General features: G+C 48.3%; 1 protein-coding gene across 5 annotated transcripts in view; it reads right to left on the bottom strand.

Moving 5' to 3' along the window:
* Window positions 1-27352, bottom strand: part of LOC137350678 (SH2 domain-containing adapter protein F-like) — a 207049-nt gene that overhangs the window by 44183 nt on the left and 135514 nt on the right. For all 5 annotated transcript variants that reach the window (XM_068015535.1, XM_068015537.1, XM_068015539.1 and 2 more), the window contains 2 exons: window positions 17415-17586; window positions 15641-15760 (listed from right to left, as the gene is read on the bottom strand). In XM_068015535.1, the coding sequence (XP_067871636.1) occupies window positions 15641-15760; window positions 17415-17586 (292 nt within the window). The remainder of the gene's footprint in view (window positions 1-15640; window positions 15761-17414; window positions 17587-27352) is intronic.

Genomic DNA, 27352 nt, shown 5'->3' with positions numbered 1-27352 from the left:
CGCCGTACTGTCGGAGGGTCAGTACTGAGGGAGTGCTGCACTGTTGGAGGGGAGGACTGAGGGAATGCTGCACTGTCGGAGGGTCAGTACTGAGGGAGTGCTGCACTGTCGGAGGGTCATTACTGAGGGAGTGCTGCACTGTCGGAGGGGAGGACTGAGGGAATGCTGCACTGTCGGAGGGTCAGTACTGAGGGAGTGCTGCACCGTCGGAGGGTCAGTACTGAGGGAGCGCCACACTGTCGGAGGGTCAGTACTGAGGGAGTGCAGCACTGTCGGAGGGTCAGTACTGAGGGAGCGCTGCACTGTCAGAGGGTCAGTACTGAGGGAGCGCCGCACTGTCGGAGGGTCAGTACTGAGGGAGCGCCGCACTGTCGGAGGGTCAGTACTGAGGGAGCGCCGCACTGTCGGAGGGTCAGTACTGAGGGAGCGCCGCACTGTCGGAGGGTCAGTACTGAGGGAGCGCCGCACTGTCGGAGGGTCAGTACTGAGGGAGCGCCGCACTGTCGGAGGGTCAGTACTGAGGGAGCGCCGCACTGTCGGAGGGTCAGTACTGAGGGAGTGCAGCACTGTCGGAGGGTCAGTACTGAGGGAGCGCCGCACTATCGGAGGGTCAGTACTGAGGGAGCGCCGCACTGTCGGAGGGTCAGTACTGAGGGAGCGCCGCACTGTCGGAGGGTCAGTACTGAGGGAGCGCCGCACTGTCGGAGGGTCAGTACTGAGGGAGAGCCGCACTGTCGGAGGGTCAGTACTGAGGGAGCGCCGCACTGTCGGAGGGTCAGTACTGAGGGAGTGCCGCACTGTCAGTGGGTCAGTACTGAGGGAGTGCCGCACTGTCAGAGGGTCAGTACTGAGGGAGTGCCACACTGTCGGAGGATCAGTACTGAGGGAGTGCCGCACTGTCGGAGGGTCAGTACTGAGAGAGTGCTGCACTGTCGGAGGGTCAGTACTGAGGGAGTGCCGCACTGTCGGAGGGTCAGTACTGAGGGAGTGCCGCACTGTCGGAGGGTCAGTACTGAGGGAGTGCTGCACTGTCGGAGGCTCAGTACTGAGGGAGTGCTGCACTGTCGGAGGGTCAGTACTGAGGGAGTGCCGCACTGTCGGGGGGTCAGTACTGAGGGAGTGCCGCACGGTCGGAGGGTCAGTATTGAGGGAGCGTCGCACTGTCGGAGGGTCAGTACTGAGGGAGCGCCGCACTGTCAGAGGGTCAGTACTGAGGGAGTGCCGCACTGTCGGAGGGTCAGTACTTAGGTAGCGCCGTACTGTCGGAGGGTCAGTACTGAGGGAGTGCTGCACTGTTGGAGGGGAGGACTGAGGGAATGCTGCACTGTCGGAGGGTCAGTACTGAGGGAGTGCTGCACTGTCGGAGGGTCATTACTGAGGGAGTGCTGCACTGTCGGAGGGGAGGACTGAGGGAATGCTGCACTGTCGGAGGGTCAGTACTGAGGGAGTGCTGCACTGTCGGAGGGTCAGTACTGAGGGAGTGCTACACTGTCGGAGGGGCAGTACTGAGGGAGTGCTGCACTGTCGGAGGGTCAGTACTGAGGGAGTGCTGCACTGTTGGAGGGGAGGACTGAGGGAATGCTGCACTGTCGGAGGGTCAGTACTGAGGGAGTGCTGCACTGTTGGAAGGTCAGTACTGAGGGAGTGCTGCACTGTCAGAGGGTCAGTACTGAAGGAGCGCTGCACTGTTGGAAGGTCAGTACTGAGGGAGTGCTGCACTGTCGGAGGGGCAGTACTGAGGGAGTGCTGCACTGTCGGAGGGGCAGTACTGAGGGTGTGCTACACTGTCAGAGAGCCAGGACAGAGGGAATGCAGAGTGAGTAACACAACACTCCTGCAGCAAGTATTAGAGGACTTGTACAGCAGGCTTATTAGTGGAAATAGTGTCCACTGTGGAAGGAAGAGAGTGACGGATGGTCGTGCTCAGGACCAACACCAAATGTGAGCACGAAACATTTAATCAGAGAGAGTCAGAGTAACGTTAAATACACGTCTACTTAAAGTGATATTGCTGCTTTGAAAAGAGGCCATCCCTACACTGGGCCACAATGGATGCACAGTCATTGGGCTAAACAACATTATCGGAATGGCAAACGTCAATAAACAATTTCCCTGCTGTATCGAGCCTGCAGTTCACTCACAAAACTCAGCCACAAATCAAAGACAGAAAGAAAAAAAACCCCATCATGGACAAATTCCGGGCACCAGTAGGGCTGTCAGTTGGCATTCATTTGATTTAAAGCTGTGACCCATTTCCCTGTCCTGTTAAATAAACACACTGGAGGGTTTACACTCCACTGTGTGTACTGTAGTTTGTCAACTTCCTAAGGGTTATCATAAGGAAGTCATTACCCATTGCAAACAGTAGCTTTTCTCATTTAGTATGGAGCAGATTACAGCTTGTTTCCTTTGACAGCGGGGAAAAGACTTACATTTATATAGCGCCTTTCGTCAGCTCAGGACATCCCAAAGTGCTTCACAGCCAATGAAGTACTTTTGATGTGCAGTCACTGTTGTAATGTAGGAAATGCAGCAGCCAGAATGTGCACAGCAAGCTCCCACAAAAGGCAGTGTGATAAAAGACCAGGTCATCTGATTTTAGCTGTTGATTGGGGGATATCTATTGACCGGGACACCAGGGACAACTCCTCTGCTCTTCATCAAAATAGTGCCAAGTGGCCTATTACATCCACCTGTGGGGGGGGGGGGGAAGACAGGGAGGGCCGCAATTTAACATCGCATTTTTAGTCTCAGGAAATTAAAGAATATGGTGAGCAAATGGGAAGTGGAGTTGAATCCTAAGATCAGCCATGATCATTTTGAACGGTGGAGCAGGATCAATGGGACGTACGGTCTACTCCTGCTCCTGGTTCTTGTGTTCTTGTAGATAAGATTTCGAGGCCTTGTGTTCTCATCTGAAAGAAGGCACCTCTGACAGTGCAGCACTCCCTCAGTGTCAGCTTGGGTTTTGTGCTCATGTCTCTGGAGTAAGGCGTGAACCCGCAACCTTCTGATTCTGAGGTATAGGTGACACTAGAGGAGATCTATTAGAGATTTTTTTAATGTTATGAAGGGTTAGGGTGAATGAGGGAGAAACCGTCAGCTCCGGTTGGGAGCCACGAAGAGAGTAAAGAGCGAGGTTAGAGAAATAATCCATATTTGGAGGGTTGGAAGATGCAACACTTTGGCATAAGGGAAAATAACACTTGAAGCAGAAGAGGAAGGGCAGGTGACGGGATTAGTTCGGAAATGTACTCGCAATAAGCCAGCCTAGATATGATGGGCCAAATGGCCTCTTCCTGTGCTGTATGATTCTATCAATGGAAGACTATATAGTCTAGGAAGACACAGTGCGCTGTGCTTATTAAAAACATCTTAGTTGGCCTTTTACCAAAGTTTCTCAATGAAATGTCTGCTTTGTTCCAGAGTTGGAGATGACGCTCCCGAAAGGTTTTACTCAAACAATCATATTCTTGCAGAAATCCAGAATGGGAGAAATGCCAAATCCAGAGCTTGGCAGGCGTACGATGTCATCCCCAGAGAACATTACTCAAAAGCTCCAGTCGACTGTCTCACTTTTCAAATAAATGTTTCGAGATGGTAAACAAACTTCAGTACATGGCAGTGTTTGCACAGTTGCCGGGGACTGGTGACTGTTATATTTTTACAAAGTGGGCAGCATTCTCGCCTCTGAGTCAGAAAGTCATGGGTTCAAGTCCCACTCCAGCGCTTTGAGCACACGATCCGGCTTAACACTCTGAGTGCAGTACAGAGGGATTGCTGCATTGTCAGAGGTGCCATCTTTCAAATGAGACGTTAAACCGAGGCAATGTCTGCCCTTTCAGCTGCAGGTAGAAGATCCCACGGCCACTATTTCCAAGAAGAGCAGGGGAGTTCACCCTGGTGTCCTGGCCAATATTTATCCTCAATCAACATCGATATGCAGATAACCTAGTCATCAACACATTACGGTTCCTGGGACCTTCCTGTGCATTTTCTACAAACTAAGAGTGTTCACACATTAAAAAGTATTTAACTGGCTGTAAAGTGCTTTGGGACATCCTCAGGTTGTGAAAGTCGCTACAGAAATGCAAGCTTGTTCTTTCTTCAATGAGCAGGCGCCAACAGTGTAGTTGATTTAGAGACTATTTAGAGACATTAATCTTCGAGGGGGTCTGAGTACTTATCCCAAACACCATGCAGAAATGTTGCCATTCAAATTATTAAAAGTGTTAATACCATCTCGACTAAATTTGCATATTTGCATAATTGGACTGTTGAGTTTCACTGCAAAAAAGAACATTTCCTTCAATTACAAGATTACTTCTTAAACCCCACTCTAAGGTTGGACCTGTCTCCATGGCTCAGTCAGTGAGCACATTGCCTGGTGGGGTACTGAGGGTCACAGACCGGGCAGGAATCCAGGTTTAATCACTAGCGTGTGCTAACCCAGTGCTGGGTTGTGGGTAGTGTTGTGTTGTTGTTGTATTTATAGTGCTGCTAGGACATTCTGTCGAAAGACTTCGACTCCCATTAAAGTCAACTAACAACTCATAATTTACATTTACTATATACACTCTCCCCAAGCCTCCTAAGCTGACATCCTCTGTGCTACTCTTTTTTCTCCTCAAGCCCATATCATGTGACTGTTACATCATTACTCTTACAGTGGGAGGGGGTTGCTCTCACTGTCTTTAGTATTAATCTTTTACCTCCTTATACTACAGGTAGAGATGGTGAAATTGGTCTCAGAATCCCTGCGTAAATAAGCAGAAGAAATAATCAACTTTCCAACTATGGCAGTTTCATTAAAGACAGATTAGAGATGCAATAAAGACAGAAAGTGCTGGAAATACTCAGCATGTCTGGCAGCATCTGCGGAGAGAGAAACAGGGTTAATGCATCAGGTCTGTGACCTTTCACTGGCTTTGCCAGTTCTGATTCTCTCTCTCTCTCTCTCAGACTTGTTTCTCTCTCCACAGATGCTGCCAGACTTGCTGAGTATTTCCAGCACTTTTGGCTTTTATTTCAAATTTCCAGCATCTGCAATATTTTGCTTTTATTTTAGGATTAGTGTAAACCATCAACTGCTGATGTGGGATGTCATTCGGGATCTGGCTGTCAGTTTCTGTTTGCATTGTACTGTAACCATGGATTTAGATCCGGGAGTTAAAGGGTCCCAGGACAGTAAAGGTGTCGTATTGATCTGCACTGAGCAGGACTCGGGTTCAGCGTAGTTAGCGGATTTCGGCATGGTTGTTGGAATTGGCCTCAGCACTCGCACCCCCATCCCCTGCAACTCCCTCCCCCCCCCACCCCCCCGGGCTAAGGGGGGATTAGCCCTGATCACTAGTCACAGACTCCTGCAGGAAAATGTCCTGAGTGGACGCTGACCGAGAACATATTTGTGCTCAGGCTCTTCACGGGCAAATAATCCTCCGACACCACAGTCCAGACCCACACACCAACACTCGGGTCACTTGGGTGAGGGGCCAGGCAGCTGGAACGATGCTATATCACATATGCAGCACAGAAACAGGCCATTCAGCCCAACCAGTCTGTACTGGCGTTTATACTCCACATGAGCCTCCTCCCATCTACCTCATCCCAGCCTTTCAGCATACCTTTCTGTCCCCTTTTCTCTGACATACTTGTCTTGTTTCCTTTTGAAAGCATCAAAGCTTTTTGCCTCAACCACTTCCTGTGGAGTGAGTTTCACATTCTAACTACTCTCTGAGTAAAGAAATTTCTCCTTATTTCCCTGTTGGATTTATTAGTAATTATCTTGTATTTATGACCCCAAGTTTCGGATTCTCTCCCAAGTAGAAACATTCTCTCCACATCTCCGGGTTCGGTTCTGGGTACTGCCTGTGTGGAGTTTGCAAGTTCTCCCTGTGACCGCGTGGGTTTCCGCCGGGCGCTCCGGTTTCCTCCCACAGCCAAAGACTTGCAGGTTGATGGGTAAATTGGCCATTGTAAATTGCCCCTCGTGTAGGTAGGTGGTAGGAGAATTGAGGAAAGGTGGGGATGTGGTAGGGAATATGGGATTAATGTAGGATTAGTATAAATGGGTGGTTGATGGTCGACACAGACTTGGTGGGCCGAAGGGCCTGTTTCAGTGCTGTATCTCTCTATACTCTATCTCCCCTGTCCAACCCATTCATCATTTTAAAAGACCTCTATCAGTCACCCCTTAGTCTTCACGTTTCTGAAGAAAAAAAGCTACAACCTGTTCAATCTTTCCCAATAGCTGTAATCTCTCAGTTCTGGTGCCACCCTCGGAAAGCTATTTTTTTGCACTTTCTCCAGTGTTTCTATATACTTTTTATAGCAACCAGAACTATGCTCAGTACTGAGAGTGTGGCCTGACCAGGGCCCTATACAAGTTTAACATAACATCAGCAAAAGGGTCAACATCGTCAGGTGAAGAAAAGGAGGATTAAAAACCGGAGGGAACCAAAAATTACTCAACTTCTCAGACTTTCCTAGATCAAAGATCCCTCGCCTCTTGTAAAATAATCTCTAAATAGGCTCTAATTCTCCAATTTACAAACAGAGAGGAGAACGAAAGGCAGCTTCACCTCTGACATGGGTTCAGGGAAGCTACAGCTCAGCACACCAAAGGACACACTGACGTGTCCGCCATCTTTGTCACCAGCCATGTAATTGCCTGAGGAAGTGACACTTTAATTACTCGTGCAACCCTTTCAGTTACACCATCCGAGTGGCTATAATTGTATTTTAAATAAGTAATTTATATGCAATCTGTGTTTGAAACAGGCAGCTGGTATCAGAATAAAATCTGCATATAATACCTCATAGGCCACTCGATGGCTATTAGAAATGAGAGTGAGGAAGGCAGAAAGCGAGGGAGAGAGACACACACACAAAGAGAGAAAGGGAGAGAGAGAGAGAGATAGAGAGAAATGGAGGGAGAGGCACAGAAAGGTGGAGCAAGAGAGAGACAGAGAGATGGGGAAACAGAGATAGGGAGGGAGGAAGACAAAGAGAGAGAGACAAACAGAGACAGAGAGAGATACAGAGAGAGACAGACAGAGATACAGAGAGAGACAGACAGAGAGACACTGACAGAGAGAGCAAGAAAGAGACAGGTAGAGAGACAGACAGAGACAGAGAGGGAGGGACAGAGTGGGAGGGACAGAGAGGGAGGGACAGAGAGACCATGAGGGGGGAGGGACAGACAAACAGACAGAAGGACACAGAAGACAGAGGGAGACAGACAGACGGAGGGAGAGAAAGTGAGAATTTTTTCAACAATACAGAATGAAAATGAAAGCAATCTTTCACCTCACTGATAACAACCTATTTAAATAAAAGCCACGGTCCCTTTGGCATTGCTATAAATTCTTGAAAGAAAAACGAAATAGAACCAACATGTCTTTTAATACAGGGCACAAGGCAATGCAATTTACACATAAATTAATTTTACAAAGCTGATACCTGTGTTACATGAAGCTTATTAATTTCAATTTGATTCCCTCAATGTGCCGCCAGATACTTGGGAGCTTCATTAGAGATGTATTAGAGATGTATTTAGCAGAAAACCATCAACTGCTGAAGTGGGATTTCATTCAGAATCTGTCTGGCCTTCTCTGTTTGTATCGTACAGTAATCACATTGTTCACTCTAATCAGAGGGTTAAACAGTCCAGGACAATGACGGCATCAACCAGTGTTACACCGATCTCTTAACATTCCTAAGGCTAAGGGAGTGGGGAGATTAGCCCCGATCACTAGCCCAGGCTCGTGCTGGAACATTTTCACCCTGTGGCCATTGCATAAGGGAGGTGAAGGATGACAGCAGGCCTACTGGGGCAGTAGTTCTCATCCCTACTGCATTCTACTGAAGGGAGGGACTTTGCATTGAGACAGCAACTTACCACACCCTCAGCATGTCCCAAAACGCTGTCCAACCAATGAACTATCTTTAAAGATAGCTCACTCTTGTGCACAGCAAGATCCCACAAATAGCGAATGAGGTGCAAGAGCAGATGGTGTGTTCTTGGTGGCACTTGTGGAAGGAGGAATGTTGGCACCAGGAGAACCTGAAAATTACAATTTGCTTACACGGGTAGCACACAATCCCAAATTACACTTTGGCAAGGATACACATCAGCCGTGATCTAATTGAATGGTGGCGCAGTATCGAGGGGCTGAATGGCCTCCTTAACAATAACTATAACTTGTATTTATATAGCACCTCGAACAGAGTAACATGTCCCAAGGTGCTGCATCGAAATGTCGGGCAGGATTTTACCAAGCCCATGATGTCAGGCTCCTTGGTGGGGGCGGGGCAGCGTGGGGGGAGGGGGGGAGGGGAGGAGTTAATATTTCCAGTGCGCGGGGTGGGGGGATGGTCAGAGGGGACGGGTCAAATAAACGCAATGAGCACAGGGGATGGTGGGAAGGGGTGAACTTTAAACTTTGTGCAGTCTTGGGAGGGTGGAGGTCAGATTTAATAGGTAAGTGTTTTGGGGGGCGGGTGAAGGGCAAATAGTTAATGTAATTGTTATTGGGGGGGGTGGGAAAGAGGCATTAGAAATTTATTTGATAAATTTGGGTGGGGGGGGGTTCACTTTAAAAATTTAAATATGGCAGCAGGGCTCGCTGCCCTATAAAATGGCGCCAGTGCCTGCGCACAGGCAGCTGACACCATTGCCTGCAACGGACAGGCCGCCCCCTCCACGTGATTGGAGGGGGGGGGGGGGCTGCTGGCAGGCCGCCCCGGCTATTTAAATGAGCCGCCATGCAGGAGATTTCAGCGGCTCCTAAATTCCAGCCCATTATCAACAAATTCTGACACCGAGTCACATTAGGAGATATTAGGGCAGAGGAGGTAGGTTTTAATGAGGTCGAGGGGGTTAGAGAGGGAATGCCAGAGCTTACGGCCCAGGCAGCTGAAGGCACGGCTGCCAATGGTGGAGCAATTAAAATCGAGGATGGGCAAGAGGCCAGAATTGGTAGAGCGCAGAGATCTCAGAGGGGTTGTAGGGTTGGAGGATGTTATGGAGAAGGGAGACCATGGAGAACTTTGAACACTAGGATGGAACTTCTGGTCTTAATGTTCCTCTCACATTTGGAGAGCTCCCTGTTTTCTCTCCAATTATGCCATGGGATCTTGACCATCCACCTGAGCAAGCAGACTAGCCGGAGTTTAATGGTTCTTCAACAGGCTCCCCCCTTATCGTACACCGCTGTGCTTTTGAATCTTCCTTTCCTTCATCTCCCTCCTGCCCAGACTACTCCAAACCCTTCTCAATCCCTGCCTCAAGGAGTTTATACTTTGGATTTCCTTCTCACTAATTGAAACTCACATCTCCTCCGAGAACAGAATATGGGAGTAGGTAGGACTAGAGAGTGAAAGGTCTAGCTAACATCATTTTGTACCCCTCACAAGGCGTAACTGGCCCAATCCCCATTGCAATTCGTCCTAGAGGCGAGAGTGAATGGCCAGAGATTTAGAGAAAGTGCGTTTGTGTCTCTCGGTGATGAAGTTTGTAGGCACAATAGTGAGGAAATATCACAGCGCAAGGCTGGGCAGACCAGTCATCTCATCAATAATGTATGAATGGAACTGAGTATCACATTCCTCATTCTTTTTAATATTTATAATACAGTTCTATTTACATCGTGAAGACTGTCTGCTACTTTGAATGCTCTTAACTGAGGAGCCTGATAATAATTATTTCTCGAAAAATATATATACATTCACATAGCCAACATTCTGCTCTCAAGCTATTAGAAACAGGTCTTTTGCCTCGATTTTTGTTTCTGGGATCTTGCTGTGCACACATTGGCTGCAAAACAACATCACTTCAAAGAGGAACTTGTTGGCCCTCTGGGACATCCTGAGGACATGATAAGGCCTTCTATATTTAGTTAAAGTTGAAGTGTCTAGCTCCTTCCAAGGACTCAGTGAATAAAGGCACTCCCTGATTACGGTAATGAGGCTTGATTGACTACTGGTCCCAGGCTCGGTCACTGACCCGTGTTAAATTAGCTGATCTTAATGGTTATTGGTAGATCATGTTCTTGGTCACCATCCCACTGGAAAGTGCATCAATGGGGACATCATGTCAGGGCAATATTACACTCAGTGTGATGCAGACAGTGGTCAAATAGTCAAATGACACTCGCTGTCTAAACTTACAGAAGGATCCATTTGCATAGAAGTTCTGGAGAGTTGTCAACTCCCGTGGAACTATTTGCTAGCATCAAGTCAGTGCTGTCAGAAGCGGAGCAGTACAACCAGATATTAGATTGTAACCATAGAGATGGTGCCTGTTGTGACTCAGTGGCTCAGTGACTCGCCTGAGTCAGCAGGTTCTGGGTTCAAGTCTGAATCCAGAGACTTGAGCACAAAAATCCAGTTCAGTACTGGGGGAGTGCTGCACTGTCAGAGGTGCCGTCTTTCGGATGAGAAATTAAATTGAGCGCCCGTCTGCCCACTTGGGTGCATGTAAAAGATCCCGTAGAACTATTTCGAAGCGCAGGGGAGTTCTCCCTGGTGTCCTGGCCAATATTTCTTCCTCCCAACCAAAATCACTAAAAACAGGCAACCTGTCACAATCTCATTGCTGTTTGTGGAATCTTGCTGTGTGCAAATTGGCTGTCGTGTTTTCTACTTTACAGCAGTGACTACACTTCAGAAGTATTTCATTGGCTGTCAAGAGCTTTCAGACATCCTGAGGTCATGAAAGGCGCTACAGAAATGTAAGTCGTACTTCTGTTCTTGCTAGATTGTGTAGAAATGCGGTCTGACAGAGCTGCATTACTGATGGATTGTCCTTGAAGCCTCATGCATTATTGCACAGACTGTTCAATAGTAATCATGCAGCCTACAGCAGACAGGACTGACTACTGAACAATCCTAAACTATCCAAGGAACGTCAATGGAAGTTTGACAAGACACGGAGAGAAAAATGAATTGAGACCAAACATATGACTTTTTGTTCAGGCAGTCAAATCAGCTCACCGATTGATGCCAAATTGCAATTTTGGATAGCAAAAATATATACACAAGCAAATTGTAATTCTGTGCTAATTGTTAAATACCACAACTAAAACCCCACAGATTTACAGAGTGTGCCTGGGGTTTGAGTCCCAGTCAGTGAGCTGCACAAACACGGACTTTTTGAAGCTGGCGTTTCCCTTCACTTCTTGAGATAGAACTTTGGGGTTTGGCATCGATCTCAGAATTCTCCTCCTTATCTGCAAAGCCCTCAGGAGTCCCCCCCACTCTCCATCTCAGCTCCCCCCCTTCCAGCCCCATGTCCCAGTTCATAATAGAGTTGCCTACAATGGTTTGATGTATTCCTGGAGGATTCATCATGTGACCTCCTGCCTCCAAAGGGCCCACCCCCACACTCCTGCCATTGGTTAGCCTGACACGTCCATCCCAGCGATGCCCCACCCACCCACAGCCAATAGGGAAGTGAAGAAGCTCTTCAATACCTGATTGGATGACTCCTGATTGTTAGTCAAGCAGCCATTTCCCCCCCTTCATCACTGATATTTTTGTGATCAGAAGTGTTCAAAGAAAAACAAAAAACAAAACATTTATTGCAATGCCTCTATGATTTTATCTCCTGGGTTTTTGCCTGCTGCGTTGTCCTGGAGATTAATGTTTAATCTCTGGAGACTCCAGGCCAGTCCTGGAGAGTTGGCAACCCAAGTTCCAAGACTGGCCCTCTGTGTCTCCCTTCATCTCTCTCTCTCTCTCTACTCTAACATCACCAACAAAGCTTTTAGTCATCATGTCCCAATGCTCTGACTGATATCCCAAACCCTTATGCTAAACATTTATAAATCATTGGTTAGGCCTCAGCTGGAGTATTGCATCTAGTTCTGAGCCACCACACTTTAGGAAGGTTGTCAAGGCCTTGGAGAGGACGCAGAGGAGATTTACCATAGATAAGGGACTTGTTATGTGGAGAGACTGGAGAAGCTGAGATTGTTCTCCTTAGAGCAGAGAAGGTTAAGGAGCGATTTAAGAGATGTTCAGAATGGAGGGGTTTGGATAAAGTAAATAAGGAGAAACTGTCTCCAATGACAGGAGGGTCGCTAAAGAGAGAGCACAATTTAAGGTGATTGACAAAAACCCAGGGGGAGATGAGGAGAATAGTTTTTTACACAGCCAGTTGTTCTGATCTGCAATTTTTTTTTATTCGTTCATGGCGTCACTGTCTAGGCCAGCATTTATTGCCCATCCCAATTTCCTTTGAACTGAGTGGCTTGCTATGCCATGTAGGCCAGACCAGGTAAGGATGGCAGATTTCCTTCCCTAAAGGACATTAGTGAACCAGATGGGTTTTTACAGCAATCAGTAATGGTTTTATGGTTAGCATTAGACTAGCTTTTTACTTCCAGATTTATTAATTGAATTTAAATTTCACCATCTGCCATGGTGGGATTCGAACTCGTGTCCCCAGAGCACTAGCCAGGGCCTCCGTATTACTAGTCCAGTGACAATACCGCTACGCCACCGTCTCCCCATTAAAGGGAAATGCACTGCCTGAAAGGGTGATGGAAACAGATTCAACAATAACTTTCAAAAGGGAATTCAATTAATACTTGAAGGGGGAAAATTTGCAGGGCTGTGGGGAAAGAGCAGGGGAGTGGGACCAACTGGATAGCTCTTTCAAAGAGCCAGCACAGGCACGAAGGGCTGAACAGCCTCCCTCTGTGCTGTAAGATTTTAAGCTTTAAAAAAAATGGTCATCTGTTTCCACTGGGATAATCAGAAAGCTGGTCTGACCCAACCGCAGATAGAATTCCTGTTGTCCAACACAGGCAGGAAACAGGATGCAGTTGCCACATGTTCTGAAATACTCAAACCATTTTCTGCTGCTGATACCGAAGCAGGAACAAGTGGCAGGAGGATAAGTGAGGACAACAGCAACTCCGCTTTCTACCCCCCTTTTTTCCAGCTCCCCCATCAGTCCTGAAGGAGTCGTCCCATAGCTGGGGTAGAGTTCCACAGCAGCTGGTTGCCCTCTGATATTGCATCCTTCACATGCCAGGTCGATGCAGTGCATGGTGACCGGCTATTTGAGTGTGGGAGGCACCACAGCGGCGAAGTCAGGAGGCACGTCTTCATACAAAGGGTAGTGGAAATCTGGAACTCTCTCCCCCAAAAAAAGCTGTTGAGGCTCGGGGTGGGTGAAGTGAAAATTTCAAAACTGAGATTGATAGATTTTTGGTAACGAGAGTGTTAAGAGTTACAGATCAGCCATGATCTACTTGGATGACGAAACAGACTCGAGGGGCTGATTGGCCTCCTCCTGTTCCCATATTCCTATTGTCTTTCACAGATTCAGGTTTTCTAGTTGGTGGGGGGGGAGTGTGTGTGGGGGAGGAGGGGGGATGAACTGGAGAGAAATTGAAGCAGGACCCTGGCAGTTTTCTCGCCCCTGAACACTTCACAGGAAAACACCGAGGCCAATGTTAGTGCCTCAACTGTTATATTAGCACGGACCTCGGATTGATCCTGGGACCCTTTGCTCTTTATTGTTCCATACTGTGCCACCAGTGTGGGTGCATCATTTATTTTACTCCGCTTAACTCACCAATAAAACAACCCTCCAGCAGTTATGTGTAATTTCCTTGCTGTTCCCAATCTCTGTCACACCCTGGGGAATCTTAATCTCTCGAAAGAGCAGACTGAAAACACAAGCAGTGAAGGACTGAACCCTAAGTAATTGCCCTTTGAAGAATGACATAGTAGGGAGGTTATTCCTAATATTAAGTGCGCTGGGACAGGAAAGCAGGAGTTCAGCAAAGCACACGAGCTAAGCCAGACACTAAGCCCGTGTCGCTCTCCTTTAAACAGCAAGGCAATGTGCCTTTTTCTCATGCTCAGTAAATATGCTTTCAATTTGCACCAAGCCGCTGTCACTTCCAATTTAGCTCGCTTGCAACAAAAGGATGAATATAGGCATCTACGAGCGCTCATGTAACCCTCTAAGCAACACAGTGGCAAATTGTCAGCTCTTATACACAGAGCTGTAATTGTGATGTGCCGTCTCCTGGGAAAACGCCAACTGATCAGTTGCTGGTGTCTCGGGAGGTACAGACAGCAGGATTGCAATTCCAATTTTCTGATAATACTGGAAAGCACCGGCTTTGTTAATTCATGCACAAGAGAAACAACTGTACCAAATATTCACATTTTTACATACATTTATTTTTTTATCCTAGCCCATCTCCCACGCTGCTGCAAATAGGGAGCAAAGTGCAAATGCAAGTCTTCAGTCGAGATGGGAGTTAGAGGCGGAATGGGAGGGGGCAGGAACTGGATTGGCCAGCACGAACATAAAACCATTTCCAGTCTGTCAGCACTTTTCCCTCATACTTTGTCAAAACTTATTGTCGTTTGGGGAGCAGAGCTGGTTGCAGCACATGAGCTTGGCAGTATAACCTGAGGAGCACAAAACTGTGGCGCTACAGTGTCCCCCACTGGCAGGAGGTTGCAATTGCAGCGTGACATGTTTACATAGGCAGTTTACATTATAAATATGGAGAAAGGAAACTATTATGGAAAACGTTGACAGTGGCAGTCACCAGCTATCATTGTGTTAGTGTGAAAGTGCAACCTAAAACAGCTGAGCTGCAGGGTGAAATTGACATTCCAACTTGTAAAATTTCTGGAGCACGAGAATTAGCATCTGAATGCTCCCAGCCTGTGTTTAGTTAACAACAATTAGTCCTTGTGACCTTAAAGAAAGACAGCTGCCCCTTAGTAATAAAAGAAAAATAATAATAGAATAAAAAAATAGTGCATTGGATGGAATCACAGGCCACCTCCTTAAACAGCAGGAGCAACAGTGTGTGGGCAAACTGTTGCAATATAAAGAAAGCTGTGAGACTCATCTGTTACTCTTCAGGTGTTTAAAAGTGTTCAGTATTAAAAAACAGAAGGGAAACTAATCATTTCTAACTTGCCCAGCAACGAAAGATACTTTCTAACTGACTACAGAAGTGACACGTAGTCAAGAGGCCTGACTGAGCTCAAGATTACCCGACCATCTGCATATGGCCAATTAGGCTCTAAGTGACCCAGGAAGGCTCAGACATTCAACATTGTGGCCTTAAAGGGGCCCTATTAGATATGGCTGCACCCCAACAGCAGAATAATGTTTCACATGATGCAATACTGCTCATCCCCCAGCTTACTCGGAGTAATGCCATGTTAATAATAGTAATAATTACAATCGGGAGTGAGGACACACCAAGGAACAATAATTGGGAGTGTGGAAAATGGAAGCATGGATAACTGGGAGTGGGGAGAATTTGGGAATGAGGACAATAGTCGGAAGTGAGGATAATCTTGATCCACTGCATCGCCCAGTTATACTATTATACTGTGTAAACGCATATCCCTTTTAGGAAGCAGTTTACTCACCCAGCTTCTCTCCTCCCTCCTCCCCTCCCCCCCTTCCCTCTTCCACTGGCTGACATTTACAGCCAGAGTGAGTGAACTATTCCACAGATGCGTGTCCAACTGATCGCAGCAGTGCTTCACTCCACTTTGAGATGCGCCCTGTCTGGAAAGAGTTAAAAGAAAAATCCCCGAGCTGGCAGACCACACGTGTGGGTCATGGCATCAGCTGGGCACTTACTTCAGCGAGAGCGAGTAGTCATTCTTGGTGGTCTCGCTGTTTCTGACCAGGTAACTGGCCTCTTTACACAAGCGCAGGAGATTCTCTGCGTCCGTCCGGCTGATGGCACCATGATACCAGCTGCAGGGCAAAAAAAGAGATCCATTTGTCTCACTCACAATCTGTCTCAGTCACTGACAGAGAGCTCTAAGCTGGCGTGTTAAACATGACCATATGTTACTGCTCACCACTCCACAGGATGGCTATCTGACCCTGCCGTACAAGGGGTGTCACACACAACAGAAGCATTCAGACACCCCTGCAGGCAGAAGCAGCAGCATTTCATACAACACACAACCCCTCCCCCCTGCAAATCATACACTGTACCACTGATACAACACACTCGGAAAATCCACTGCCCCCACCCCAGCACCACGCTCCCCCAGCTGACGGCTGAATTAGTAAAGGCAATGTGACAGGTGTCCTGGCCAAGATTTAACCCTCAATCAACATCACCAAAAACACATTATCTGATCAAATATCACATTGCTGTTTGTGAAATCTTGCTGTGTGCAAATTGTATTTCCTACATTACAAAAATGACTGCACTTCAAAAAAAGTACATCACTGGTTGTCGAGTACATTGCGAAGTCCTGAGGTCATGAAAGGCGCTATAGAAATACAAGTCTTTCTTCTTTTCCATGAGTTTCTCATTTCAGTTACCTCTTCACTGATAGAGTATGTACATGTGCACGCACACACACACGCATGTACACACACATGTACACGCACAGGTACGTACGCACATGCACATACACAAACGCACACGCACACACATATACACACACGCACGTACGCACATAGAAAATAGGAGCAGGAGTAGGCCATTCAGCCTTTCGAGCCTGCTCCGCCATTCATTATGATCATGGCTGATCATCCAACTCAGTAACCTGTTCCCACTTTCCCCCCATTACCCTTTGATCCCTTTAGAGCCAAGAGCTATATCTAATTCCTTCTTGAAAACATACAATGTTTTGGCCTCAACTGCTTTCAGTGGCAGCAAATTCCACAGTTTCACCACTCTCTGGGTGAAGAAATTTCTCCTCATCTCAGTCCTGAAAGGTTTACCCTGTATCCTGAGACTATGACCCCTGGTTCTGGACTCCCCCACCATCGGGAACATCCTTCCTGCATCTACCCTGTCAAGTCCTGTTAGAATTTTATTGGTTTCTATGAGATTTCCCCCTCACTCTTCTGAACTTCAGCGAATATAATCCTAACCGACTCAATCTCTCCTCATACGTCAATCCCGCCATCCCAGGAATCAGTCTGGTAAACCTTCGCTGCACTCCCTCTATAGCAAGAACTTCCTTCCTCAGATAAGGAGACCAAAACTGCACACAATAATCCAGGCGTGGCCTCACCAAGGCCCTGTATAATTGCAGCAAGACATCCCTGTTCCTGTATTCGAACCCTCTCGCTATGAAGGTCAACATACCATTTACCTTTTTTACCGCCTGTTGGACCTGCAAGCTTACCTTCAGCGACCGGTGCGCACCTTCCCACCCAGTCTTGTGTCACACACATGCACACACGTACGTAAACACACACGCATGCACATACACACGCATGTAGACACACAAGTAAATACATACATGCACGTAAAAACACACTTACAACACACACACAAACACATCCAACACACACACACACATTCATATCAAAGGTACAGTCTTGAACTCCTGAGCAGTGTTTAAGAGTGCGATGACTGCCCAGATTGTAATCCAACACTCACGTTTGGCTGCCAAGAGGCAGGTTGGGTTCCACCCTTTCACCCAGCGGTCCACTGAACTCAAGACTTTGATGTTTTAGTGATTTGAGGTTGGGTCCAGACAGCCTATTCTGGTGCCGAACTTTCTCTTCCTTGGGTGGTGAGAGGCGATTCTTGTCGACACCGTCAAACTGAACTGAAGAGAGGAAATGAAAAAAGTTTAATGTACAAAGCTATCAGAGAGGCAGCATTCAAACTGAAGAGGGTAGCGGGGGGAGCAGGACTCTAGACACTAACCTCTTTCATCAAGTACTTTCTCCACCTTCTTTGCCCCTGAAGGTGCCAAATGCCCTCTAATACCTCACCCAAGTGGCCATTCTATATACCAGTCTATACAGTAGCTGTCAAACTGTGGGAGTCTTCACACCCAAATCCTGTCCTCACCAGTCATACGCAGGCATGTTCCTGTGTCGTGATCAGGAGCAGGATCCCTGGCTGAAATTTCCCCTTCTCTAGCCCAGGTGCCCTCTGAGACTGACTGCAACTAACGCAGCACAGTTCAAAGGTCAAACCTAGGATCGTTCTGGTCTGTGTGACTCAGTATCACACTCGACATTGCTGGTGCTGATCAAGCCACACAGACCCAGGGCTTTAAACTAAATGGTTAAAAGAACTTGCATTTATATAGTGCCTGTAACGTCCCAAGGCACTTCACAGGAGCACAATCAGACAAATTTGGACACTGAGCCACAAGAGGAGATATTAGGAGAGGTGACCGCAAGCTTGGTCACAGAGGTAGGTTTTAACAAGTGTCTTTACGAGGAAAGCGATGTGGAGAGGGAGACAGGTTTAGGGAGGGAATTCCCGAGCTTAGGGGCCCAGGCAGCTGAAGGCATGGCCACTAATGGTGGAGCGATTAAACTCGGGGCGGGGGGAGGGGTGCGCAAGAGACCAGAATTAGAGGAGCGCAGAGATGTCGGAGAGTTTTGGGCTGGAGAAGATTACAGAGGTAGGGAGGGGCGAGACCATGGAGGATATGAGTTTTAATCGATGCTGAAGAATTGATCATCCGTTGACAGTTACAAACCTGCTGACATCAGAGAGATGCCTGATTACTGGGCTCACTGATCTGTATGTGGCTTCACACTTGGAGATAAAGGCTGCACTCGGGGATTCTGTACTACCTGGACAGGAGCATGGGCTGGGGTCAGGGCAACTATCTGTCCCATACCCTCATTGAGGCTAGTTCCTCACTGGGCATCCAGCATTCCTGGATTAGGCCTTAAATCCCCAACCTGAGTTTGGAACAACAAACGGCCGAAGATTCTAACAAGTACATATTTTATTAAAATCACAGGGGATTAAGGGATATAGGGACAGGGCGGGGAAAGTGGAGTTGATGTGGAAGCTTTCATACCACTGGCATAGACACAATGGACCAAGTGGCCTCTTTCTGTGCCGTAAACTTTCTATGATTCTAAGATCTGCCGTGATTTTATTGACTGGGGAAGCAGGCTCGAGGGGCTGAATGGCCTACTCCTGCTCCTATTTCTGATACTCTATATCTAAAAGGGTTCGATTCCTGATCCTGTGATTTCACGTCTGTGGGTCAGATACGGTCCCTCCCCATCTGGCACAGCCCAGTGATGTAACAGTTTGGGCAATCTCAATCCCATAACCCAAAACCACCCCTTAGACACCACTAAACAGATGATCTCACTCAGACAGGGAAAAACACTGGCTGGTGGGAAAAATGCCAACTTGCATTTATATAGCACCTCGAATGTTGTAATATGTCCCAAGGAGCTTCAAAGGAGCGTGATCAAACAAAATGTGGCACCGGGCCATATGAAGAGATAGTAGGAGAGGTGAGCAAAAGAGGTCGGTTTTAAGGAGCGTCTTAAAGGAGGAGAGAGAGGTGGAGAGGTTTCGGGAGGGAATTCCAGGGCTTGGCACCTCAACAGCTGCAGGCACGGCTGCTAATTGTGGGAGTGGAAGGAGTAGGAGATGCAGAGGAGGGCGGCGTTGGAGGAGGGTAGGGATCTCGGAGGGTTGTAGGAGGTTACAGAGATGGAGCTAATGGGAATCGTCAGCAATACCTTACATGGGCAACTGAAGGTGTGGTCCAAAACCATGATGCCAAGGTGAAGTGCCCATCGCTTCAGGCCGATGAGTGTTGGTACGGTTTGTGGTTTTTACTGAGTTTAACCCTAATTTTGGAACCTATGTTTCAAGGATATACTGGGTGGACCCTGAAGTCTGGAGGCGTTCCCACAGATGCTGGAATTTTAAATATGCTGCATTCATTCACAATAGATTACCTTCAACATGTCATAGCATTTGACGTGTAATAAAAACACATCAGAAACATGTCAAGCAGATTGCAGCTCATTCAATTAGCATTCCTCAATCAGATAGCAACCTCTAACAGCATCAGATCAGCTGTCAGTGATGGGAATGTAAATCCAAGAGAGTCTGCGCCATTTCTGGAATGCTCAGTTCTGTGTTTGATTTCGAGATTGCCATTGTTGGGAGCACACTGTCCAGCCTGTGGGGCTGTCCCATTACCCCCATCTCCGCAGGCCAGGCTGCAGCTCATTGCGATGCATTCACACAAACATTTAACCCTTTGCTATCAAATCCCTCTGTCTTCCGGGAGGCGTCAAACTGCTCAAGCCAGTTCCAGCCACAAGTGAAAATAATGGACAGAGGACGTCGAGAGATTGCTCACTCCATACTGTCACTGATGGCAGCTTAGAGAACTTGATACATGCCAAGTACAGCTGATTCCATTTTCCTGAACTGCAACTCTTGTCCAATCAATGGCCTCGATATTAACAGGGGCGTAGGGTGGTGGGGAGGAGGTGCCCCAGTGACAGGAGTGTCAAACCCAGCAAGGCCAGAGGGCGATCAGAGCCCCACACAACACCCAGCCAGACTGACGATGGAAAGAAACAGCCTGCATTTCTATATCACCTTTCACAACCTCAGGATGGTCCAAAGTGCTTTCCAGCCAGTGAAGTACTTTTGAAGTGTAGTCACTGTTGCAACGTAGGAAACGCAGCTGCCAATTTGCACACAGCAAGATCCCACAAGCATGAATGTGATAATGGTCAGATGGTCCATTTTAGTGATGTTGGTTGAGGGATAAATATCGGGCCAGGACACCGGGGAGAACACCCCTATCCTGATTTGAAAGTGCCATTGGCTCTTTTACGCCCATCTGAGAGGGCAGACAGGGCCTCGGTTTAACGTCTCGTCGGAAAGACGGCACCTCTGACGGTGCAGCACTCCTTCAGTACTGGACCTGAAAGCGTCAGACTAGATTGAAGTGCTCAAATCTCTGGAATGGGCCTTGAGAGTCGGAATTTAGCAGCAGGAGTTCACAGCTGGGGACCCTGTGGAGATTTAGCTCAGACAAGAATGTTGCCAGGGCTCGAAAGTTGCAGCTATGAGGAAAGATTGGATAGGCTAGGGTTGTTTTCCTTCAAACAGAGGAGGCTGAGGGGTGACTTAATTGAGGGGTACAAAATTATGAGGGGCCTAGATAGAGTAGACAGGAAGGACCTGTTTCCCCTACTGGAGAGGTCAATTACCAGGGGGCACAGATTTAAGGTGACTGGTAGAAGGATTAGAGGGGACATGAGGAAAAACTTTTTCATCCAGAGGGTGGTGAGTGTCTGGAATTCACTGCCCGGATCGGTGGTGGAGGCAGAAACCCTCAACTCATTTAAAAGGTACCTGGACATACACCTGAAATGCTATGGACCAGGTGCTGGAAAGTAGGATTAGATTGGGCGGCTAGTTCTTTCGGCCAGCATAGACACAATGGGCTGAATGGCCTCCTTCTGTGCTGTAATTTTTCTATCTATGGTTCTATTTTAATTGGCCTTCCCAGGCAGAGACAGAAAGACGAGGCAAATCCAAAAGTGGAAGTTGGAGGAGAAGGAAGGACAGAGCGAGGGAGGTGAGGAGTTTTTTGAGATCCGGAGCAAAGAATAAACGACAGCAGGAAACAGTCCTGATCACAGCAGTAGGAGAGTGTGGAGGGGAGCAAGTACACGTGGGCTGCTGTTTCTGGAGTTTAAAACAACATACTTGCATTTCTATAGCACCTTTCACAACCTCAGGTCATCCACTAGTGCTTTCCAGCTAATGAAGTACTTTTGAAGTGTAGTCACTGTTGTAACGCAGGAAACACGTTAGAGGAATTAAGACAGGAAGGTTCACAGAAGTAAAGCCGATTAGAGAAGTATTGAAATAAACAGGCAGGAAGAGTGGCAACAAGGAGAGGGCAGAGATGAGAGAAGGAGTAACTCAGAGCAAAGGCTCACTCACTACAGGGTTGGTGCATCTTGTAATACAGTGTTGGTTGGTAACAGGAAGCTTATGCTAAAAAATCAATCCAGACAATAAATAGATTGAAATACAGGAAAATAAATCAGCCTTTAGCGGAAGCACATTTGATAGTTGCTGATAGCGAGCGGGGGAGGGGTGGGTGAGTGAGAGGCCAAAGTTCATACCAGGAGATCAGAGAATCTAAAAGATCTTAGATGTCATTCTCATCTGCCCCTCCCCCAGCCTGGCTACTGAGGTTTGATATCCGAGTGCTCCTGGGAATAATCTCACTTCATTCGGGTAAACCGCTGGCGTATGCATTATTCTTAATTAATTTGGCTCCATTTGCCTGATCGTCTGGGCCAACCTCCTTTATGCATCACCTTTAACTGTGTAGGTTAGCGAGCGCAGAGGTGATGAGTGAACGGGTCTCACTGCGAGTTAGGACACAGGCAGCAGAGTCTTGGATGAGCTCGGGTTGACCTGCTGTCTGCTCGCTGTGCTCCCACTTTGACAGCAGCACAACCACCAGGTGCCTGTGTTCCCCTGCCCGGAGGTCCCTCCCTCAACTATTCCCGCTGGTTGGGGAATCTAGGACAAGGGGCGCAGCCTAGAAATTAGACCCAGGTCTCACAGGAATGAAGTTAGGAAACACTGCTACACACAAAGGATGGTAGAAGTTTGGAATTCCCTTCTGCCAACAGCAATTTACGCTGGATCGATTGTTAATTTTAAATGTGAGGTTGATAGATTGTTGTTACCCCAAAAGGTATTGGGGATATGGGGCAAAGGCAGGTATATGGAGTAAGGTCACAGATCAGCCATGAGCTCATTGAATGGTAGAACAGGCAAGAGGGGCTGAACAGCCTCCTCCTGGTCCTATATATGACACTCCTTAAAACCTGTCCAGACATCCCCTTCTTCAGCGTGCTGTCAAATTTGTCTGATAAGGTCCTACCTGCAATAAAAGCAACTGTGTGCCTCAGTACCACACCAAGCTACTGGGATTGTCAACATTGTCTTTCCTACTCCAGGGGTGTTAAAGGTGTTTGTAGCTCCCCAAGTGTGAGCATGCAGCATGAGTATGTGCGTTCACATATGTGTCTAGGGTGAGAGAGACAGTGTGTGTGTGTGTGTGTGTGCGCACACACACAGAGTGAGTGAGTGTGTGTGTGCAGCGCGAGTGTGTGTGCAGCGCATGTGAGTGTGTGTGCAGCGTGAGTGAGTGTGTGCAGCGCGAGTGAGTGTGTGTGTGCAGCGTGAGTGAGTGTGTGCAGCGTGAGTGTGTGCAGCATGTGTGTGTGCAGCGCGAGTGAGTGTGTGCAGCGCGAGTGTGTGTGCAGCGCAAGTGAGTGTGTGTGTGCAGCGTGAGTGAGTGTGTGCAGCGTGAGTGTGTGCAGCGTGAGTGAGTGTGTGCAGCGTGAGTGTGTGCAGCGCCAGTGAGTGTGTGCAGCGCGAGTGAGTGTGTGTGTGCAGCGCGAGTGAGTGTGTGCAGCGCGAGTGAGTGTGTGCAGCGTGAGTGAGTGTGTGCAGCGCGAGTGAGTGTGTGCAGCGTGAGTGAGTGTGTGCAGCGCGAGTAAGTGCAGTGTGAGTGTGTGTGTGTGTGCAGCGTGCGTGAGTGTGTGCACTGCGAGTGTGTGTGTGCAGCGTGTGTGTGTGCAGCGCGAGTGTGTGTGCAGCATGAGTGAGTGTGTGCAGCGTGAGTGAGTGTGTGCAGTGTGAGTGTGTGTGTGCAGCGTGTGTGTGTGTGCAGCACGAGTGTGTGTGTGCAGCGCGAGTGAGTGTGTGCAGCGCGAGTGTATGTGTGCAGCGCGAGTGTGTGTGTGCAGCGTGAGTGAGTGTGTGCAGCATGAGTGTGTGTGTGCAGCGTGAGTGTGTGCAGCGTGAGTGTGTGCAGCGAGTGTGTGCAGCGCGTGTGTGTGTGTGCAGCGTGAGTGAGTGTGTGCAGCACGAGTGAGTGTGTGCAGCGCGAGTGAGTGTGTGCAGCGTGTGTGTGTGTGCAGCGTGAGTGAGTGTGTGCAGCGTGTGTGTGCAGCGTGTGTGTGTGTGCAGCACGAGTGTGTGTGTGCAGCGCGAGTGAGTGTGTGCAGCGTGAGTGAGTGTGTGCAGCGCGAGTGAGTGCAGTGTGAGTGTGTGCGTGTGTGCAGCGTGAGTGAGTGTGTGCAGTGTGAGTGTGTGTGTGCAGCGCAAGTGTGTGTGCAGCGCGAGTGTGTGTGCAGCGCGAGTGTGTGTGTGTGTGCAGCGCGAGTGAGTGTGTGTGTGCAGCGTGAGTGAGTGTGTGTGTGCAGCGTGAGTGTGTGCAGCGTGAGTGAGTGTGTGCAGCGTGAGTGTGTGCAGCGCGAGTGAGTGTGTGCAGCGTGAGTGAGTGTGTGCAGCGCGAGTGAGTGCAGTGTGAGTGTGTGCGTGTGTGCAGCGTGAGTGAGTGTGTGCAGTGTGAGTGTGTGTGTGCAGCGCAAGTGTGTGTGCAGCGTGAGTGTGTGTGTGCAGCGTGAGTGTGTGTGTGCAGCGCGTGTGTGTGTGTGCAGCGCGAGTGAGTGCAGTGTGAGTGTGTGCGTGTGTGCAGCGTGAGTGAGTGTGTGCAGCGTGAGTGTGTGTGTGCAGCGTGTGTGTGTGTGCAGCGCGAGTGTGTGTGTGCAGCGCGAGTGAGTGTGTGCAGCGCGTGTGTGTGTGTGTGCAGCATGTGTGTGTGTGTGTGTGCAGCGTGTGTGTGTGTGCAGCGCATGTGTGTGTGTGCAGCGCATGTGTGTGTGTGCAGCGCGAGTGAGTGTGTGTGTGCAGCGCGAGTGAGTGTGTGCAGCGCGTGTGTGCGTGTGCAGCGTGTGTGTGTGTGCAGCGTGTGTGTGTGTGCAGCGCGAGTGTGTGTGTGCAGTGCGAGTGTGTGTGTGCAGCACGAGTGAGTGTGTGTGTGCAGCGCGCGTGTGTGTGTGCAGCGTGAGTGTGTGTGTGCAGCATGAGTGAGTGTGTGCAGCTCGAGTGAGTGTGTGTGTGCAGCGCGTGTGTGTGTGTAGCATGAGTGAGTGTGTGCAGCTCGAGTGAGTGTGTGTGTGCAGCGCGTGTGTTTGTGTGCAGCGCGCGTGTGTGTGTGCAGCGTGAGTGTGTGTGTGCAGCGTGAGTGAGTGTGTGTGTGCAGCGTGAGTGTGTGTGTCCTTGTGCGCTTGTGTTTCACACACTGTACCATGAAGCTCTCTGATGCCGACTCCCTGTGGTTAAACGCTTTTGGCTAATGGGATTCGTTCACAGTTCAGATAAGAGAGAGAGAGAGAATTGCTGATTTCTTTGCACTCTAATGCAGATTGAACGAGCACTGCATGAAGAAATATCATTAACCTTTGGGTCAGCAACACATTTCCCACTAACCGAGTTCCACACAGAACACGGAGACCTTCAGGAAATCAGGATCAGCTTCCTTACTGGATTAGGCAGGAGACTGGACATATTTCAAATTCCTGCGCTTCGACAGGACGCGACTCCCGAGATGGGACCAGAACTGAACCCGCTTCTACTTAATGGACTTTTCATAAAATTCTTTGTGCTCAGCAAGGTCAGGAATGTAAGCAAAAGAACAGTGACTTTTAATGTCAGCGTCAAACACACGTAGGACAGGTACAGCACGGGGTTAGATACAGAGTAAAGCTCCCTCTACACCGTCCCCATCAAACACTCCCAGGACAGGTACAGCACGGGGTTAGATACATTTCTATATGGTCATTTCTACAATGTTGATCTAGGTATTGTAATGCCTAATGCCACATTAAGTAGTGCATCAAGCACCACTGCTGAACCCCGAGTTTGAGTTCATTAAGATGAAGATTATGAAATGGCAGTGTTACGTATTGAACTGCTTGAAATGAATGATGCAAATGTCCAATATTTGAAATTTTCATTACCATTTATGTCTGTGCAGGTTGTAAATAAATTGTATTTGGAAAAAAAAACGGGGTTAGATACAGAGTAAAGCTCCCTCTACACTGTCCCAAATAAACAGGGTTAGATACAGAGTAAAGCTCCCTCTACACTGTCCCAAATAAACAGGGTTAGATACAGAGTAAAGCTCCCTCTACACTGTCCCAAATAAACAGGGTTAGATACAGAGTAAAGCTCCCTCTACACTGTCCCAAATAAACAGGGTTAGATACAGAGTAAAGCTCCCTCTACACTGTCCCAAATAAACAGGGTTAGATACAGAGTAAAGCTCCCTCTACACTGTCCCAAATAAACAGGGTTAGATACAGAGTAAAGCTCCCTCTACACTGTCCCAAATAAACAGGGTTAGATACAGAGTAAAGCTCCCTCTACACTGTCCCAAATAAACAGAGTTAGATACAGAGTAAAGCTCCCTCTACACTGTCCCAAATAAACAGAGTTAGATACAGAGTAAAGCTCCCTCTACACTGTCCTCATCAAACACTCCCAGGACAGGTACAGTACGGGGGGTTAGATACAGAGTAAAGCTCCCTCTACACTGTCCCCATCAAACACTCCCAGGACATGTACAGTACGGGGGGTTAGATACAGAGTAAAGCTCCCTCTACACTGTCCCCCATCAAACACTCCCAGGACAGGTACAGTATAGGGGTAAAAAAAAAAAAATGGGGTTCGCTGCTGCCTGATTGAGGACTACTCAGTGGTTAGCAAAGTTCATCTGACTGGCTGTGTGTTGGAGGCTGGAGGCTGTGTGATTGCTGCTGTGTTGGAGGCTGGAGGCTGTGTGATTGCTGCAAGAAGAAAGACTCAGATTGAAAGGAAGGTTTTTTCCATCTCTCCCTATTCCGAAAGAGGAAAACAAGGGGCCAAAAGAACTGACAGCTCTTGTGAGTTTGGCTTTTTGAAGTCCTTTCATTGATTGTTGTGGGGAGGGGGAAAGAAGAGTCCTGAGGAACTTAGGTGGGGCTGTTTTGTTTGAACAGGGAGCTCCTGTGTTTAACAGCATCAAATAGTTGCTTCCTCCCCACCCCAACAACCTCGCCTGGGATAGCTGGAGCTGCCCAGGTGAAGAGACTTTCTCTTTTCCCTCAACACCGGAAGCAAAGTGTGCCTGGGCAGCTTACACCTGTCCCCAGTGAAGCCATCGTCCCCCAGCCGTCCCACCCACCACCAACTAGAAGACCAGCGAAAGGACTACCTTGAAGTAATATCTGCAAAGAGACTGATTCCTCCTGGCCTTCCTCTCCTTCAGCCTCTCTCTCCTTGCCATAACTTCCAGCAAAGTATTTGCGGGACAATGTATTACTATTATTATTCTCTCTCTCAACTCTATTTTTTTGAATGGTGGGTGTGACTCTTCTACCCCATGGCTTCACAGTCCTCTCCGGTGGCGGGGCCTTCCTAAGCTGCAGCAGCTGCTGTATCCCCGTCACCATTTAAAATCTTGCCATCAAAGCATGGGGTGAAGAGTTTAACCCACCCTACCATGACTATTGAGGCTTGTGTAAAGGCCATGGCCGAGGTTGTCGGCCCCTCGACCACTGTCGCAGCCTCAAAGATATACAGGAAGGCAGTGTTTTTCCTGAAGACCAAGCGGGCAGTGGGGCCTGGCCCTGAGCAGGGGGCTCACAGTGGGTGGGACTTTCCTGCCAGTGGACCCTCTGGAGGCCACTACAGTGTGTAATTCTATCAAACATCCC

This window comes from Heterodontus francisci, chromosome 35 (assembly GCF_036365525.1).
Source record: "Heterodontus francisci isolate sHetFra1 chromosome 35, sHetFra1.hap1, whole genome shotgun sequence".
Classification (NCBI taxonomy): Eukaryota; Metazoa; Chordata; class Chondrichthyes; order Heterodontiformes; family Heterodontidae; genus Heterodontus; species Heterodontus francisci.
This window is presented reverse-complemented; position numbering and strand designations above follow the sequence as displayed.